At 41.3% G+C, this 15,409-nt stretch overlaps 2 protein-coding genes across 2 annotated transcripts; both read right to left on the bottom strand.

Moving 5' to 3' along the window:
• Positions 1–2,279: 2,279 nt before the first annotated feature.
• lrit2 (leucine-rich repeat, immunoglobulin-like and transmembrane domains 2) lies at positions 2,280–6,355 on the bottom strand (the record flags this gene model as incomplete). Its single annotated transcript, XM_084375294.1, has 3 exons — positions 2,280–3,094; positions 4,293–5,086; positions 6,246–6,355. The coding sequence occupies 3 exons, from the start codon at positions 6,353–6,355 to the stop codon at positions 2,280–2,282; spliced, it is 1,719 nt and encodes a 572-aa protein (XP_084231420.1).
• A 2,749-nt stretch (positions 6,356–9,104) lies between these two features.
• On the bottom strand, positions 9,105–13,464 carry lrit1a (leucine-rich repeat, immunoglobulin-like and transmembrane domains 1a; the record flags this gene model as incomplete). Its single annotated transcript, XM_084375826.1, has 4 exons — positions 9,105–10,439; positions 10,725–11,030; positions 12,379–12,839; positions 13,343–13,464. 4 exons carry the CDS (start codon positions 13,462–13,464, stop codon positions 9,373–9,375), a joined length of 1,956 nt encoding a protein of 651 aa, XP_084231952.1. The 3' UTR covers positions 9,105–9,372.
• Between the last annotated feature and the right edge of the window lie 1,945 nt (positions 13,465–15,409).

The raw sequence follows: 15,409 nt of genomic DNA, 5'->3' as shown, positions 1-15,409 counted from the left end.
TCTTTGAACATCACTGCCCATGAGATCAGCAGCTGGTAGCATACTGTTTAAATGATACACTGCATTATGCAACACGGTGGTTTGTGAGGAGAAAAAATGAGACAAGCGCCAATAGACATGTAATTTATGTGTGGTCTGTGCTGAAATTGAGTGTTTACAGAATCCCCACTGTCTTCTGTCATACACTGTGGATAAGGATTACAACAAAAAGCAGCATCAATCCCGCACCAGCAAATCATATAAACACATCTGAACAAGCGAGAAAGCAGATGTGTCTGCGCTCCAGAAAATGAGAGCCGCCAATCTCCAGCAGTCGTTTAAAAGCCTGTTCTTAAGTCAATAGAAGCAACACAGGAGACAGCACATGGAGGTGGAGGAGGGGGGGCTCATGTGATCTGATCATAAAGTGACGGCAGGAGGGGATATTGTAGAGGATGCCAGTGTTTGGGTATTATGTCAAATGAACAATGCCATTGGCCGAGGCATATCCGATGTGCCATCTGTCTGGGCCGGACAGCACAGATCATGTGTGACGCATGGCTGCTGTGTGTTGTGTTCGCAGAAGCAGCAGACAAGGAACTGTGACGTGCATGTACAGTAAGAAGCAGCAGAGGGGATTAAACATATGTCAGGGAAACTTTACAGTTCAGGAAAAAATCTGTCTTTGTGTCCCCTCTGACAGGGTTTTCCTTGAGCAAACAAAAAGAGGGAAGAGTACAGGTGAACAGCATAAAAATGACAACTTATAGATCTCCAGCTGATTACTTGCATTTGGACTATAAGTTTTTGATATTACAAGTTTTCTGAAATGTTCTGTTTAAATGCACATGAGGCTGTCTAATTAAATGCCCTAATTTGCATACATGTACTGAACAGAAATCTGAACTACAATGAACACATAAATGTATGTTTTGGATATTCTCTTTCCACTAATCTGAAAGAAGACACACACAAAATACCTCAAAATCTCAAAATTGACCAGTACCTGTAGTGTCCACCAAGGCCCAACAGTCCCCTTTTATACTCACTCATAGATACCAACCACCTAAACACACCTGATTTTGTTATCAAAATCCATGCATCATTCCCTGTGAAATTAACAAAAATGTCTAAAAACATTCTGTTTCGCAATGTTTAAGAAATAAAGTTAATGGGGTCTATTCAGTCCATATATCCATCCAAGTTTCTATGAAATCTGATTGGTAGTTTTTGTGTAACCCTGCTGACAAACAAAACCGACAAACAGACACGGCTATCGTAACCTCCTTGGTCAGAGGTAATAAATTGTGAGGCCCTCCTTTGACCTCACTTGCAAACTTCCAACATCAACTGATATATAAAAGATTCACAGAATATACACACTTTAACCAACAAAACGATTTTATTAAAATCCAATTTTAGTATTTGTTTCACAGTAAAGTACATAAAAGAGACACTTAATTAAGGTTTTTTTCACTTTTGATGTGCAAATGTCACAAAACACATGAATGATCTCACACACACACACACACGCACGCACACACAAGAAGACATGAATGCACAATCTCATTTAAAAATGAAAAGCTGAAATTGAAAGAAATCGCATTCTTCATTTACCAAAATCTGCTGATACACAGTGTGTCTTCTTACGCTTTTAAAGAGCAAAAAATAAAATAACTCATCAAATAACATTAACATGCTGCATTCTAGTTTAACTTAATGAAGACATCGTCTACTGACACACTGCACAATCACTTTTCATTTCAAATGTTCGCCATTTAGTTGAAGAGATGTTCTTGTTTCACAGCAGTAAGCCCACATGACATTATTCTGATAAATATATAAATACAGACATGAATACAGAAAGCAATATCAGAGTGCTACATAAAGATGATGAAACCACGTACTGCTGAAATATTTTTTTTTTTAAATGCACTCACAATGAACTTTGAGCAGTCCTCCATTCAAGGCTTCATAAAGCAGCAATTTCATTGACATTTTAAACGTTTCATGATAAAAAGACAAACATGTCGTATTTCAGACAGACACAAACCGCAGCACGTTCTCTACAGTGGTGCAAATCCTTGAATTACACTCTTGACACAACGGTCACCACTCACATCTTTGCAACAAACTCCTCGGCCTAGAACAGAGGAAGAGATAAGATTAAAACCAAGGCAGACAGTATTGTCATTCTTCTGAATATTGTATTCATATAGCATCATAAAGCAGATCTATTCTTATTCTATTACTTTAAAGGGTGAGACATTATGTCAGTTTCATGTTTCATTTTAACAAATTTAATATAGTTCAGCTGTGAGCCTGCTGTGCTCAGCCTTCCCCTTAGACAGTCTGTCGTCTGACCTCCTCCTCACCTTCCTGTCTTCGCTTGAATCTTTATTAACCAGGCCCTCGTCGCTGGCGGCCTGCAGGCTGTCGAAGGTGCCTTGCCTCTCCCGCTCCATTGTGCTGCTTTCTCTCCGCCGGTTCTTCCAGGACTCCATGAGGCCCTCCAGGCAGGCAAACTTAGTGTCAGTGGTGCAGGCATACATACCTATAGGCACAGCCAGCACCATGGCTAAAACTATAACCACTATGTGAATCAGCTTCTCCCTCTGTTCCATCTCAGTGATGTCACTTCCTGTTACAAACACAATGCACTGGCCGGGACGTGGTGCCTGGTTCTTTAGAGTCACACAGATTTCATATTTGGTCGCAGGCATCAGGTCAGACACAGAGTAAGAGTGAATCCCAGGACCGATGTAGATCATGTCCTTCTTATTGTTGTCAGCCTGGCCAAAGTGGATGGTGAACCAGGTTTCAGTCGGGCGCTCCAAGGCGGCGTACCACTCGATGGAGATGCCACGTACTGTCTGTTTGGCGATGCGGATGTCAATGTAGACGTTTTCATCACCAGCAGCAGGTGGAGCCGGGACGCCAGGAGGGAGCGATGACTGGGAGCCTCCAGGAGAGAGGACGTCCAGGAGGATGTTGACAGAGGAGTTACCGATGAAGTTGATGGCAGTGCAGGTGTAGATGCCGCGGTCAGCTGCGTGGAGGGAGGGGATCACCAGGAGGGATCTGATGGTGTCTCCATCCACTCTTTCCTGAGACTCTGGGAGACAAACAGGGACACACTATGTTATTTAAAGGGGCATGCAAGCTTAGACAATAAAACTCAATATGACAAAACTTATTCAGTCATTTATTTTAAGATGTTTTCCCACATTTCACAAAGTTGAACACGTATTATTACAGGTAAGCCAATGAATTATGGTACTTTTTTCCAAATAAAGGAAAAGGCTGGAGAAAAATATGATCCTCACTATTATTTTAGCAATTATTTTAATTAATGAAATTAAATTAAATCAAATGCTTTGTAGAGGCAAAAATAAGATGAGAATTCTGGGCTGCCAGAATCCATGCAGCTGTTGAATTCATCAAGAAGACGCTCCAATGAACCAGTTTGACCTCTGACCCTCTAGAAACATAACAAACTGTTAATGTTTAAAACTATAGACTTTATTTATTGCTGTTTGCTTAGTAGACAGTGAGAAAGCATTGATTAAATACTTATTAACACTTATAACTGCAGAGTTGAGGGCTTATTGGCAAGTTAGACACTGTTTAATAAAGATTTATTCATGGTTTGGCTTTAAACGTTTTCCCACAACCTGGCAACAGAAAAGCTGTTCTTATGAATGGCCTATAACTGAACTATAATAGATCACTTCTACCTTCAATTATAGCTTATAAAAGGATGCCTTGTTAGATAGTGTGTATTCAAGTCTTCCCCATCATGTTAATGACTACATTTGCTTCTACTCTGGTCACTGCAAAGGACAAATGTGTATAAAAATACTTAAAAAACACAGCAGCTACTCTGCTTTAAAACCTTTTAAATGAAAGATGCCTGTGGATCATGGATCACTAGTGGGAGAAGCAGCAGTCTGGTTGGTTTATGCTGGACTGGTGACTGGCAGTCATGAACTGCAGAAAGCACTCCACTCTGGAGGTTAAGTCTAATGACGCAGATGTTTACTTAATTACAGAGTAGGGCAACACGGCGGACATTAGGTAGGCTGCAGCACACTATAATCTCCAACACTCTTAATCAACACTGATGGTGTTGTGCAGATTGAGAGTGATTATATCGAGGGGGGGCCAATATCCAGATTTACCCCTCCTGATCTTAAAGAGAGGTTACAGCCTGCGAGTCTGAGATTAAAATGTGTGTTTAAGTATCTAATTTACCACAAGATATCACTCGAGCTGGGCGCGTGGATGACATGCCCTGCACATCACACTCTTACCATGAAATCCTCTGATTATCTTCAGGCCATATGTCCACCACACCGCCGGGTCGGGCCTGGCCTTGGCGAGGCAGTGCAGGGTGAGGTTGGCGCCCAGCGGCAGGCTGATGTTGGGGTCCGGGGTGGTGACCACGGGCTTCATGCACGCCTTCAGCTCTACTTCGTGGAAGAACTTCCCCGCCCTAAAGTCCGGCCCTGAGCAGGTCAAGTAGGAGTTCATCAGAATAATCGGGGGGCTTAAGGAGCGGATGAACTCCACGAAGCCCTTCAGGCGGCAGTCGCAGAGCCACGCGTTGTCGTGGAGCGCCAGGACGACGTTCGGCCCGAACGCGGTCGGCTCCCGCTCCGCCTCCATGCTCTGCAGTTTTTGGTAGAGGGGCCAGTTTTGGAAGACCTCCTTCGATATGACCGTAAGCCGATTGAAGGATAAGTCTAAGTAAGTCAGACCTGGCAAAAATTTTAACGCATGCTCCGGCAGGACGTCCAGCTGGTTGTGCTTCAGGTCCAGGATCTTGAGGGCCGGCGTGTCCTCGAACGCTGTCCATGGTACTGAACGCAGCTTGTTGCCCTGCAGGCGGAGCTCGGTCAGGTTCCACAAACCCTCCAGACCCTTTGAGTTTATCACTGTGATGTCATTGAAGTTCAGCCACAAGTTCTCCAAGGCGGGTGTTTGAGTGAATGCCCCTCTGGGTATCTCAGTGAAGTGAGATTTCTCTATGCGTATTTTGGTCATATCATCCGGAAGGTTCTCTGGTATGGCCCCAAACGCGCTCTCCTCCATACACACGAGCGACCTGTGAGGGAGGGGAAGATTTAAACATGTGGTTACCAACCTCTTCATCAACACAATTTACAAGACCACAACTGAGAGCTACAGACCTTCATCTAACCTTTAACCTTTTGACCTTTTTGAACAGTGATGGAGGAAGTGTTGAGATCCTTTACTTAATTAAAAGTAGCAATACCACAGTGTAGAAATACTCGATTACAAGTCCTGCATTAATCATTTTACTTAATGTTAAGTTAACTTTAGAGTAGAAGTACAAAAGTATTTGCATCCAAATGTACTTAAAGTAACAAGAGTAAATGTACTCAGTATGCAGTGTGGCCCATTTCACAATGATATCAATCATAATACTGCATCATAATTGTTGTAGAACACATCATAATTTATAAGTATGTTGCAGCGATTGAATGTAACAAAGTACATTTACTCAAGTACTGTACTTAAGTACAGATTCTTATATACTTCACTCACACTAATTCCATGTTTTGCTACTATGTACTTCCACTTCACTACATTTTGGAGGCAACTGTTGTACTTTTTACTACATTTATTTGATAACTTTAGTTACTTTGCAGATTAGGTGCTGCATCAGAGCCAAAGCAGCACATTTTCAAGAAAATAACACTTATGATCAGAAAAATCTAATCAATTGACCTATAGTATGCAAACATGTATGTAAATATATGTATAATGTACTTTTTACATGTACTTTTGATACTTTAGTACATTTAAAATCAGATCCTTTAAGACTTTTACTCAAGTACTATCTGTATGGGTGACTTTCTCTTTTACCAAAGTAATATTTAAACACGATATCTTTACTTTTACTCAAAAGTATTTTGTATAGATAATCGGAATCAGTCAGGTAAATAGTAACTTAATCTGTCAGATAAATGTAGTGGAGTAAAAAAAAAAATCCTTTCCCTTTAACATTTGGTGAAGTAGAAGTACAAAGAAATACAATAGGAAGTCTCAAGTAAAGTACAAGTACCTGAAAATTGTACAGTAGAGTTACATTCCAGCACTGTTTAAGACAACATAAGCTACAGCCTACGTTTATTTTAACCATATGTCTTTAGTTTATCAAGTGTCACCCACTGACACAGTTACAAAGGTTAAACCTATCTCCGGCTCGGTGAAGGTTGGTGCATGAAACCAGGTCTCACCTTCCATGACGGTCCTCCACACAGCTGCACCCGCGTAAACATTGAGAGGAAGTTTCATGCGCCTGGAGGTTGAACAAAACTATAACTAGCAGGTAACAAATTATGTCCATAGTCCGCGAAAAAATACCTAAAGTTGAGGGCTACATTCGTGCTCAGGACACGCCGAGTGCGGCAGACGAGAGAGAAGCCTATTAAACTTAATCCCTGACGCACCGGCGCACAGAACAAGAGGCGTCTAATTCTCTGAAGACACGCATGATTAAGATTAACACTTGATGATCAGTGACAGGAGCTCTGACCTACTAGTTGTTTTCTGATAAGTCAACCTCTATGAAGTTGTACCCAGTGTAGCCAATAAGGTACTTCACTGATCACCTTTATGCCAACAAAAAGAGAGGTTTTGGGTTGCCAGTTAGTGAAAAATCCCTCTAATTGGTATTTACCCTTTCTATTTAGTAATGAAAACTTTAAAAGTCATTAATAAATACTTATGAGTTTCACACTCTCTATTAAGCCAGATCTGCATTTATACATGATAATAAGTTATCAAGAAATTCATTTCGGCTAAGATTCACTACACTATTCATACACTTTATAATGAGCATCATTAATACGTGGTAAATTTATAGGTGATCAAACTTTAGTTAATATTAATATCACTGTTAACAAACAATGAAATCATTTATAAACCAAATATTAAGTAATGTAAAGTAAATTTCTTAATAAATGGTTTATAAAGCATTTAATTGTTTGTCAATAGTGAAATAACTATCAACTACAGTTTAATTAGTCATAAATGCACTATTTATTATTGATGTTATTACAAAGTGTTAATCATTAACGTTTTGTAAGATAATAAGCGGTCAGTTAGAGGGTTTTATAGATGAATTAAGGAGTTTTTAAAAAAAAGAAATGTCCAGTGTGATGATAAAGACCAACCAGAGGAACATGTCACCCCCTTTCAACCCCAAAGTTGTTTTATTAATGGCCAACAGCTGATTTATAAAGCAATGCTAAATGAAAATAATAAAACCATTTCAGCTGACAGACTCTCTAAGGGTAACTTATCACAAATGTGTATCTTTAAAGGTGCACTATGTAGTTTTAATCACAAGAGAAAGATCTTCATTGACTGATTTTTTTGTTTATGCAAACTAAATAAACAAACTCTCTTTGTTTTCATGACTGAATACACTGAATAAACAAACTGACTTTAAAGGACAACACAGTTTTATACTGTTTTACTTTGTTTATATGTGGCGGACCCTGCCACCTTCCTAGCTTCAAACAGTGTTCTGGAGACCTTATTTTCCTCTGAGAACAGCTTGTTTATTCAGTAATGGAAAAGATAATTATTTTTGTATTATTACCTCATTGTTATTGTAAATATTAAAATTGTGAGTTTGAATTTCTTCTCCAAAACTACATAGTGAACCTTTAATGTACCTGTGCAAATTTAAAGGGTAAGTAATCAAAATTGAAAATATAGTCATTATTAACTGACCCAATCAGGTGAAATCTTTGGAGCTATACATGAAAACAGCATTGCAGTATTCTCTTAAACACCTGTATATCTGGAGAAAATCTTGAAACGGCTCAATACAGGCATTAACTAAGTCTCTGATAGCCCAGAGATCCAAAATTGATTTAAAAAGACGTGATTTACACCCTTTTCAGCCAAAATCTTCAATGTAGCCATTAGGTTAAAAGCGTTAGTGGGTGCACAAGCTCTCCTGTGTGCCGCAGGTGTAAATATTGTCGTTCTATATCAATTTGATATAAAGATGACCTGTATGGAGCCATTTTGTGATTTTTTTTTTTCATTTTACAACAACAAGTCCCCATCTACTCCAGTTGTTTGAATGCTGCAACGCTGTTTTGGTGGACTAAAAATTTCACCTGACTTTCATTTTTGGGTGAACTTATCCTTTAACCTTAGACACTGATATTCAAGAGTCCACTTGAATAAAATAAAGATTTTTTAAATCCTTGCTGAATAGAAACCCAGTTTGAAATTTCATCAGTATGGTGAAGTGAAAGTAGAGAGATAAGAACACACAGTACTGTCACTTGATATGTATATATAAAAGTTTATTTAACTCTATTGAAATAATATAATTGGAGTGAACAGATCTACATTTAATGGGGTAATGATGCCTCTAGGTGGCACAAAACAGGTACATAGAGATATTTCAGTATGTGTCTCATTGCTGGGAATAGAAATCATTTAACATTTCATTTTTTGCATCATTCCCACCCTATTTACAAAGTGTCATAGTTCAGTCCTTTCTGTACTTCTCTCCAGCTCCAGCTTTTTCTCCATTCACCAGCGTCTTGAACCATGCCTATGTGTATATCTTCTCTGAGAACATATGACAGATATATACAGAGGCACAGACTTAACTGTATATGTAAGTGTACATCACCCAGCACTGTATATACAAATCATACACATACATATATGATATAAACAATGGAGTATCGACCGCTGAGTTCCCTTTAAGTCAGACCAGGTTGCAGAGGATTCTTCGCTGGGCCATGCAAGTGAGATGAGATTTAAATTACAATGATTGTGGTGCTCTTTCAGCTTTTAACATGTTTTCTCTTACAGGCTTAGTGATAAAAACATTCTTTTAGACATAAAAGCATGAGTGTGTTTGATTGTTGTCTTACTAGTAATGCTTGTACACACGTATGACAGTCTAGTAAGTTTCACTCGATCTGCAAGAAACATGATATATTCTACACATATCTGGAAAAAAAACATTAAAATGTTAAATATTCTCTAAACTGATATTTCCATTATAGTGCAGCGTGCAAAAGTCCTTTGATAGAAGTTGGCTCTCTGTGGCGGTGGAGTTGGTGGCGTGATCCAGCGAGGAGGGACTGGTGGTGGGGAATCCCACGGCGTGGGCGTACGGGAGCGTGTGGGAGGGGGGCTGACGTCAGGATGTTGTTGAGGGTGAGTGAAGGGGTAGTGGTGGGGATACGGATGTGGATGGAGATGGGGATGGGAGTGGTGATGGGGCTGGTGATGCGGATGGGTATTGGGGCTCGGACTGAGATGTGGATGCGGGTGAGAGCGAGGGAGGTGGCGTGGAGGAGGAGCCAGAGCTGGAGCATGATGTCAGCAGAAGTACTCGTTAGGCTGTCCCTCTATCTTAGCCGTGGCCTCGGAGTCCAGGCTGGAACGGGCTGACAGCAGCCTGTTGGACTCCTCTGGGTTCAGTCTGTTCAAATACTCGCCCTCGAGCCCTTTGGCCTTTGTGCCAGGCGACAGTGTTTCAAAGGTCACATATGAATCTTGGATGTCCTTGGATTTCTTTCCCCAGTACTTCTGAATGCGTCTCTTCAGCGCCCCGCAGCACACGATGACAGTGAGCGGGACGGCGATGATACAGGCCACTGTGATCACAATCACATTGATCAGCCTCTGTGTGCCAGTCGCACTGGCTGCTTCATCAGTGGAAAATATGACACACTGCTCCTTCTTGGGGATCAGCCCCCTAACACACACACAGGCAATGTACTTGGTCCTGGGCACCAGCCCCTCGATGGTAACACGGTTCTGCCCTGCACCGACATTGATCTTCCTCATGTCCCTCTCTCCAAACACAGCGTACAGCACACTAAATGCTGTTGTGTTCTTGGCCTTGGGGGCCCTCCAGTTCAGAGAAATTGTATTGTCTGTGTCCCCCACAACCTTTACGGAGCGGACCACCCTGTCTGGGTCCTGCTGCAGCGACGAGGTGTTGGCTGCCAGGTTGCTCAGATTAGTCTTCTCCAGGTCTAGCAGAGCATCTGGGTTGGAGGAGGTGGCAGGCCCCGGGGTGGCTCTGTCAGCCAGGCTGTAACTGGCTAGTCCGGGATCAGGACCAAGACCTGGTGGAAGGCCTGGATCCATGGCAGGCAGGGCTGAAGGACTGGAGGTTGGAACCACATACCTGGCCACCAGTTTCTCCTGGTAGGCAGCTTTGCCCATCTGGTTGGGCTTCTTGACTTTGGTTTTCTTGTCGTTGCTGGTTTGGTTCCCCTCTGGTTTCGGGGAGTTAGAGACGACGAGAGAAATTACAGCTTCAGCATTCCCGGCATAGTTAGTGGCCTTGCAGATGTATTTCCCTGAATCACGAAAGGACACAGCTGGGACACTGAGGATGGACCAGGTGATTCCCTCCTTTGAGTTTTCCTGCTGGACTGTGGAGACAGAGAGGAGAGAATGTGGTCATTACAAAATAAAGGACAAGCTGGCATCTGAGAAATATCCTCTTTTATAAATGTGCAAAGAGATGCCAAGCAGGTGATTATACAGGGTTGCACTGATCATCCTCAGTGTTGCATAACACTGTTGTAGCTGCAGCTGTCAGTCAGACTTACAACCTTACTATCTCCCCTGGTAGCTTTCTGTTTAATTAACAGACAAAAGCATCTTATCTCAGACACAACACAAACACCCAGACATTCACAGATCTGCTGACTCACCTGTTCCATTAAGAAGTCGTCCGTCCGCCCTGCGCCACGACAGGTCAGGGATGGGGACGCCAATGGTCCCACAGCGGAGGAGCACATTGTTCCCAACAGCACTCCGGACTCGTGCCACAGCTGTGTGGATCCGTGGGAGCTGACAGCGTCGCAGCTCTGCGTCGCTGAACAAGACCCCGGAGACACTTTCTGGAGCTGAGCACCGGAGCCTTGTGTCAATGAACGCCACCGAAAGAGTGGGAAACTTCTGGAACTGGACCAGGTCGTAGAGCCGGCAGTCACACACCCAGGGGTTGTCATGGAGACCTGAGGGTGAGGGCACAAGTGAGGCTACAGGAGGAAGACGAGCGTCCAGCTGTGCGCAAAGTGATAGAGCAGCCTGCAGATGGCCGGTGTGGATGTTAGGATGTTAATCCTGTAAGAGGATTAACATTTAATTCATAAACTACATCATGACCATGACTACGGCAATGATGGTGGTGGTGGTGATGATGATGATGATGATGATGATGATGATGATGATGATGATGATGATAGTGGTGGTCTTCTGAAGGTCAGGTTTTGCTGTCCTTTCACCCTCCTGTCCTTGACCAAAGCACCGACCTTCAGAGCTGAACCTGGAACATCTGTCCACTGTTCTGAGGATGAGGATGAGGATGAAGAAGATGAGCGAGAGGAAACCCAACAAATCATCATGTGTATTTCTACTCATATTTAAACGTGCAGAAGGCTATAAGGTGCAACAACACTCTCCGTGCAGTTTAAAGGCAAAAAAACAAAAAAACATAAAAAAATGCCACGTTTTCCACACCGAATTAAACCTTGTCCTTGTCTTTAGTTTTAAAAGATTTGTTAGGGTAGCATGGGGCCAGGACACATTGTACCGTAAGTATATTATTCCAAAATAAGAATTTTGCTATTTTTGAAAAAGGCTACGGTATATAATCTCAATCATGAGAAAATTTGAGTGCAGAGAATTTCAAAACTTACAATTTGGTCATTTGTTATGGGCCATGACCTTGAGAATTTAATTAATCTTGGTAGCACTTTATTTAACCCCCTATTTAGCATTTATAAGCACTATATGCACATTTAATAATGGTTTATGATACACTATAATGTAGCTGTTTACATAAATAAATACATTTTTTTTTTGCTTTTTTTATATGCCAGTGATGGCAACTTCTAAAAATGTATTATTTTGGGTCATATTGATAAATATGAATCCTTTGAATAGATATTTTATATTAATACAACTGTGATTTACTATATTGCCATTAATTATACACCAGCATCCACATCTATGTGCCCACAGGAAGAGTTATAGTTACTGACAAAACCACTAATAAACACTTAAGTTATAAACCACATATTGAATGTTTGTTTACAGCATCTGAATGCTAAATATCACAGATTAATGGGGGATTTTTTTATCAACTATCATCGACTATCTACTGTCCTAGTGTGCTTCTTAAAGGCTGTTTTGTCTATTTGCTGCTCAAGAATGTTGCTTTGAGCAAAATGAAATAACACTTTCCTTTACGCACAGTGTTTAACAGTGTGCTTCAGTTGTTTTATGTGAGGCACTCATAAATCACGACCTGAAGGTTTGGGTGAAAGAAGGTTGGAGCTCAGGACGCACACTGTCCCTTACCAAGTATCATTTTGGAGCTCTCTGGCCCTTGCACAGGTTTTGGCGCCAACCAAGTGGACAGCACCTCTGCCGGCAGAGTCAGCAGGCTGTTGCTGGACAGATCCAGATAGGTGAGGTTCTTGATGTAAGTGGTGGACTCCGCTGGCAGCGAGGTGAGCTGGTTGTTGTGCAAATCGAGAAGTCTGAGGCTGGGCATATCCATGAGGGATTCCCAGGGAAAGGCGGTGAGGGCATTCCCGTCCAGACGAAGCTCTTCCAGGTTGAACAGTCCCCGGAAACTATCCGGATTCAAGGCGGACAGCGTGTTGAAAGACATCCACAGGAATTCCAGACTGGAGAGGTAGTTGAAGGCTTCGCTTGGTATCCGCTGGATGGCTGTCTTCTCAATCCGCAGCTTGGACGTGTCAACAGGGAAGCCGACAGGCACAAGAGATATCTCGGGATCATTGCAAATGACGCTCCTAAAAGTTAGACATCACAGGTGAATTTGTGTTCAGCACCGAAACTCCCTCACAAACTACGGACCTTAGAACATTTTTGCAAAGTGATAAAGTAAATTAAATATAAAAAAAATAATTAGATATTAATCACTAAAGTCTATCATGCCAATCATATTTTGAAATCTAAAGGATGCAGAAATATGATGAAAGTGCACAAGAACAAAAAATGCTCTGATAATTCTGCAAAAAAAAACTAATTTCCCAATCCATCCAAACTCATATAAAACGCATAGATGGGGGGGTTGAAAGTGCCTTTGAGAGATAATCCTGCATTAAATAAAATTGGACCGACATGCACTCCCTGAATTATCTTTCGTACACGTGTTCACCTCCATGCAAACATCTGTCCTCGTATGAGGACAAGACCTGTCCGCCTAAAAAAAATGCGTCTGTGCGCACAAACCAGAACACATTACAGTGTGTTTTTGGTCTAAAATCATTTTTCAATTGGACCTCCTCCTTACCTGGCCTTTGATCCATCACTCAGGTTGTGGTAAAAACAGCTGCACTGCGACGGACAGGAGCTCACTGAGGAGACAAGTTCACCTGTGGCCACGTAGAGCCCCAGGAGCAGGACGAGGAACATTTTGGCCCACTTTTACGCATACGCAGCTTGCCTACATGCGCCCAGTTTGCGCCCACTGAAGTCAAACAGACTTGCTTTTTTCTCTCATTTACAGAAATATCATCCGCATGGCTTTGTCCCACCGCTTCGCTGTCCCATAGTGATCCGACTGCTATGAGTCCCGAGATAAAAAGGATAGACAAGGATTAGTGAAAGGACTGGCGTTCTTTTCATTTGGATGCGTATTGCATCCCGGAATCCGATAGGCTGCGCAGAGACGTCCCTATTTATTATCACAGAAAAACACTTCCGAAATGGTCATAATCCACTGTGATGTTTGGATTTTTTCTTTCCCTCAAATGTAGCTTGTTCATTTGAGCCCTGCCGTGACTGTTAATCTGTAAGTGGACAGCACTATGTTTTACCACAAGGTGGCCCCTATATCATAGCCTGTGGCTCTACCCTTGGGGCCTGTGCACTCAACAGATGTTCACTTAACATTTTCTTAATCTGCCATCCTTTTTTTCAGTCGAACAACTTTCAATATTACGAACACAAAGCAACCAATAACACAAAAGAGATATGGAGACTTTGATTTAAACAAAACAGGAATATTTAAATAAAACTTTTTTCATGTAAAAAATATTAGAAAAGACACCGTGCTGGTGGGAAACAGGGAATTAAATCATATGACTGCAATGTCTCCCATCAGAGAAAATAAAAATCATTCTGATCGATCCTTTTGGCACTCCAATACCATTTAATTTATGTACCTGAATATAAAAGTACACCTGTAGACTATTAATCAACAGAAAACAAAGCAGTATTTTCTATGCCAACCATATGGTGGCCCTGAAGGTCAAAACACAATAACATTTAATAAAATTCAACAACATTTCAGGAAACACAACATTTGACAAAACACAACAATATTTCACAAAACGTAACATTTCACAAAACATTGTGAAAATTTTAGAAAACAACATGAATTGTTTTCAGAAAATACAAAAACATTTTGCAAAACACAACAACATTACAAAAAACACGACAGCTTTTCAGGAAACCCATCAACATTTCATAAAACACAACATTATTTTTTGTAATGTTTTATTTTCAGAAATTCTGTTGTGTTTTGTAAAACCTTACGTTTTGTGAAATGTTGTTGTGTTTTGACATTCAGGGCCACCGTACGACAAAGACTATAGAAACAATTGCATAATAAGTGACTTTGAATGAAACAGTCTTACAATAGACTTTCATTTTTTCCCCCTCAGTAATCCATTTGCACATGGTCCCACACTACTATGGGAAATACCTCCAATTGTAAAACTTTTGTTTTGCAATGTAGGTAAATACTACATGTGTTGTTTGGCACTTATTCATTGTGTCCCCCCTCTTATTTCATCACACTGGAAGTTCAGTATTACACTTGGCAGGCACTTTGAAGGGTTCCCACTGAAGAGATGGTGAAACACTTTAATGTGTTTGACCAACTTGGCAGCAAGAACCCACTTTACATCTGACCCACATTTCTCCACTGTGCCAAATCGAGGGTTTTAAAGCACAACAAAAACTTTAACAGAGATTACAGTTTTTTCCAATTGCTAACACACTAAATACTTGCATATTTAAACTGACACACAGAGAGCAAAACCTCTTCTCAAGTTTCCAAAAATTCAAACACATTTTCTGCTTTACACACATTTTGCAATTCAAAATGGTCCTTCTTAAATGCACTGAACACGGTTCTCTGCATAAGACAATCTGACATAAAGTCACATGTTTGCGTTTCAAAACACTGCCATTAAAAATGACACTACATGAGCTAATTGGCCAATATATGTGCCACCTAGCCAAACAATTGTAGCAATGGATAAGGCACTCAAGGCGCTTCTTCCCTCGATGTCTGGCAAGGGAAGATATTGCCTGTGATGTGGACGAGGCGTTGTGGCCAGACCCAGCTGTC

Source organism: Pagrus pagrus (assembly GCF_965226575.1).
Source record: "Pagrus pagrus genome assembly, chromosome: 15".
NCBI lineage: Eukaryota > Metazoa > Chordata > Actinopteri > Spariformes > Sparidae > Pagrus > Pagrus pagrus.
This window is presented reverse-complemented; position numbering and strand designations above follow the sequence as displayed.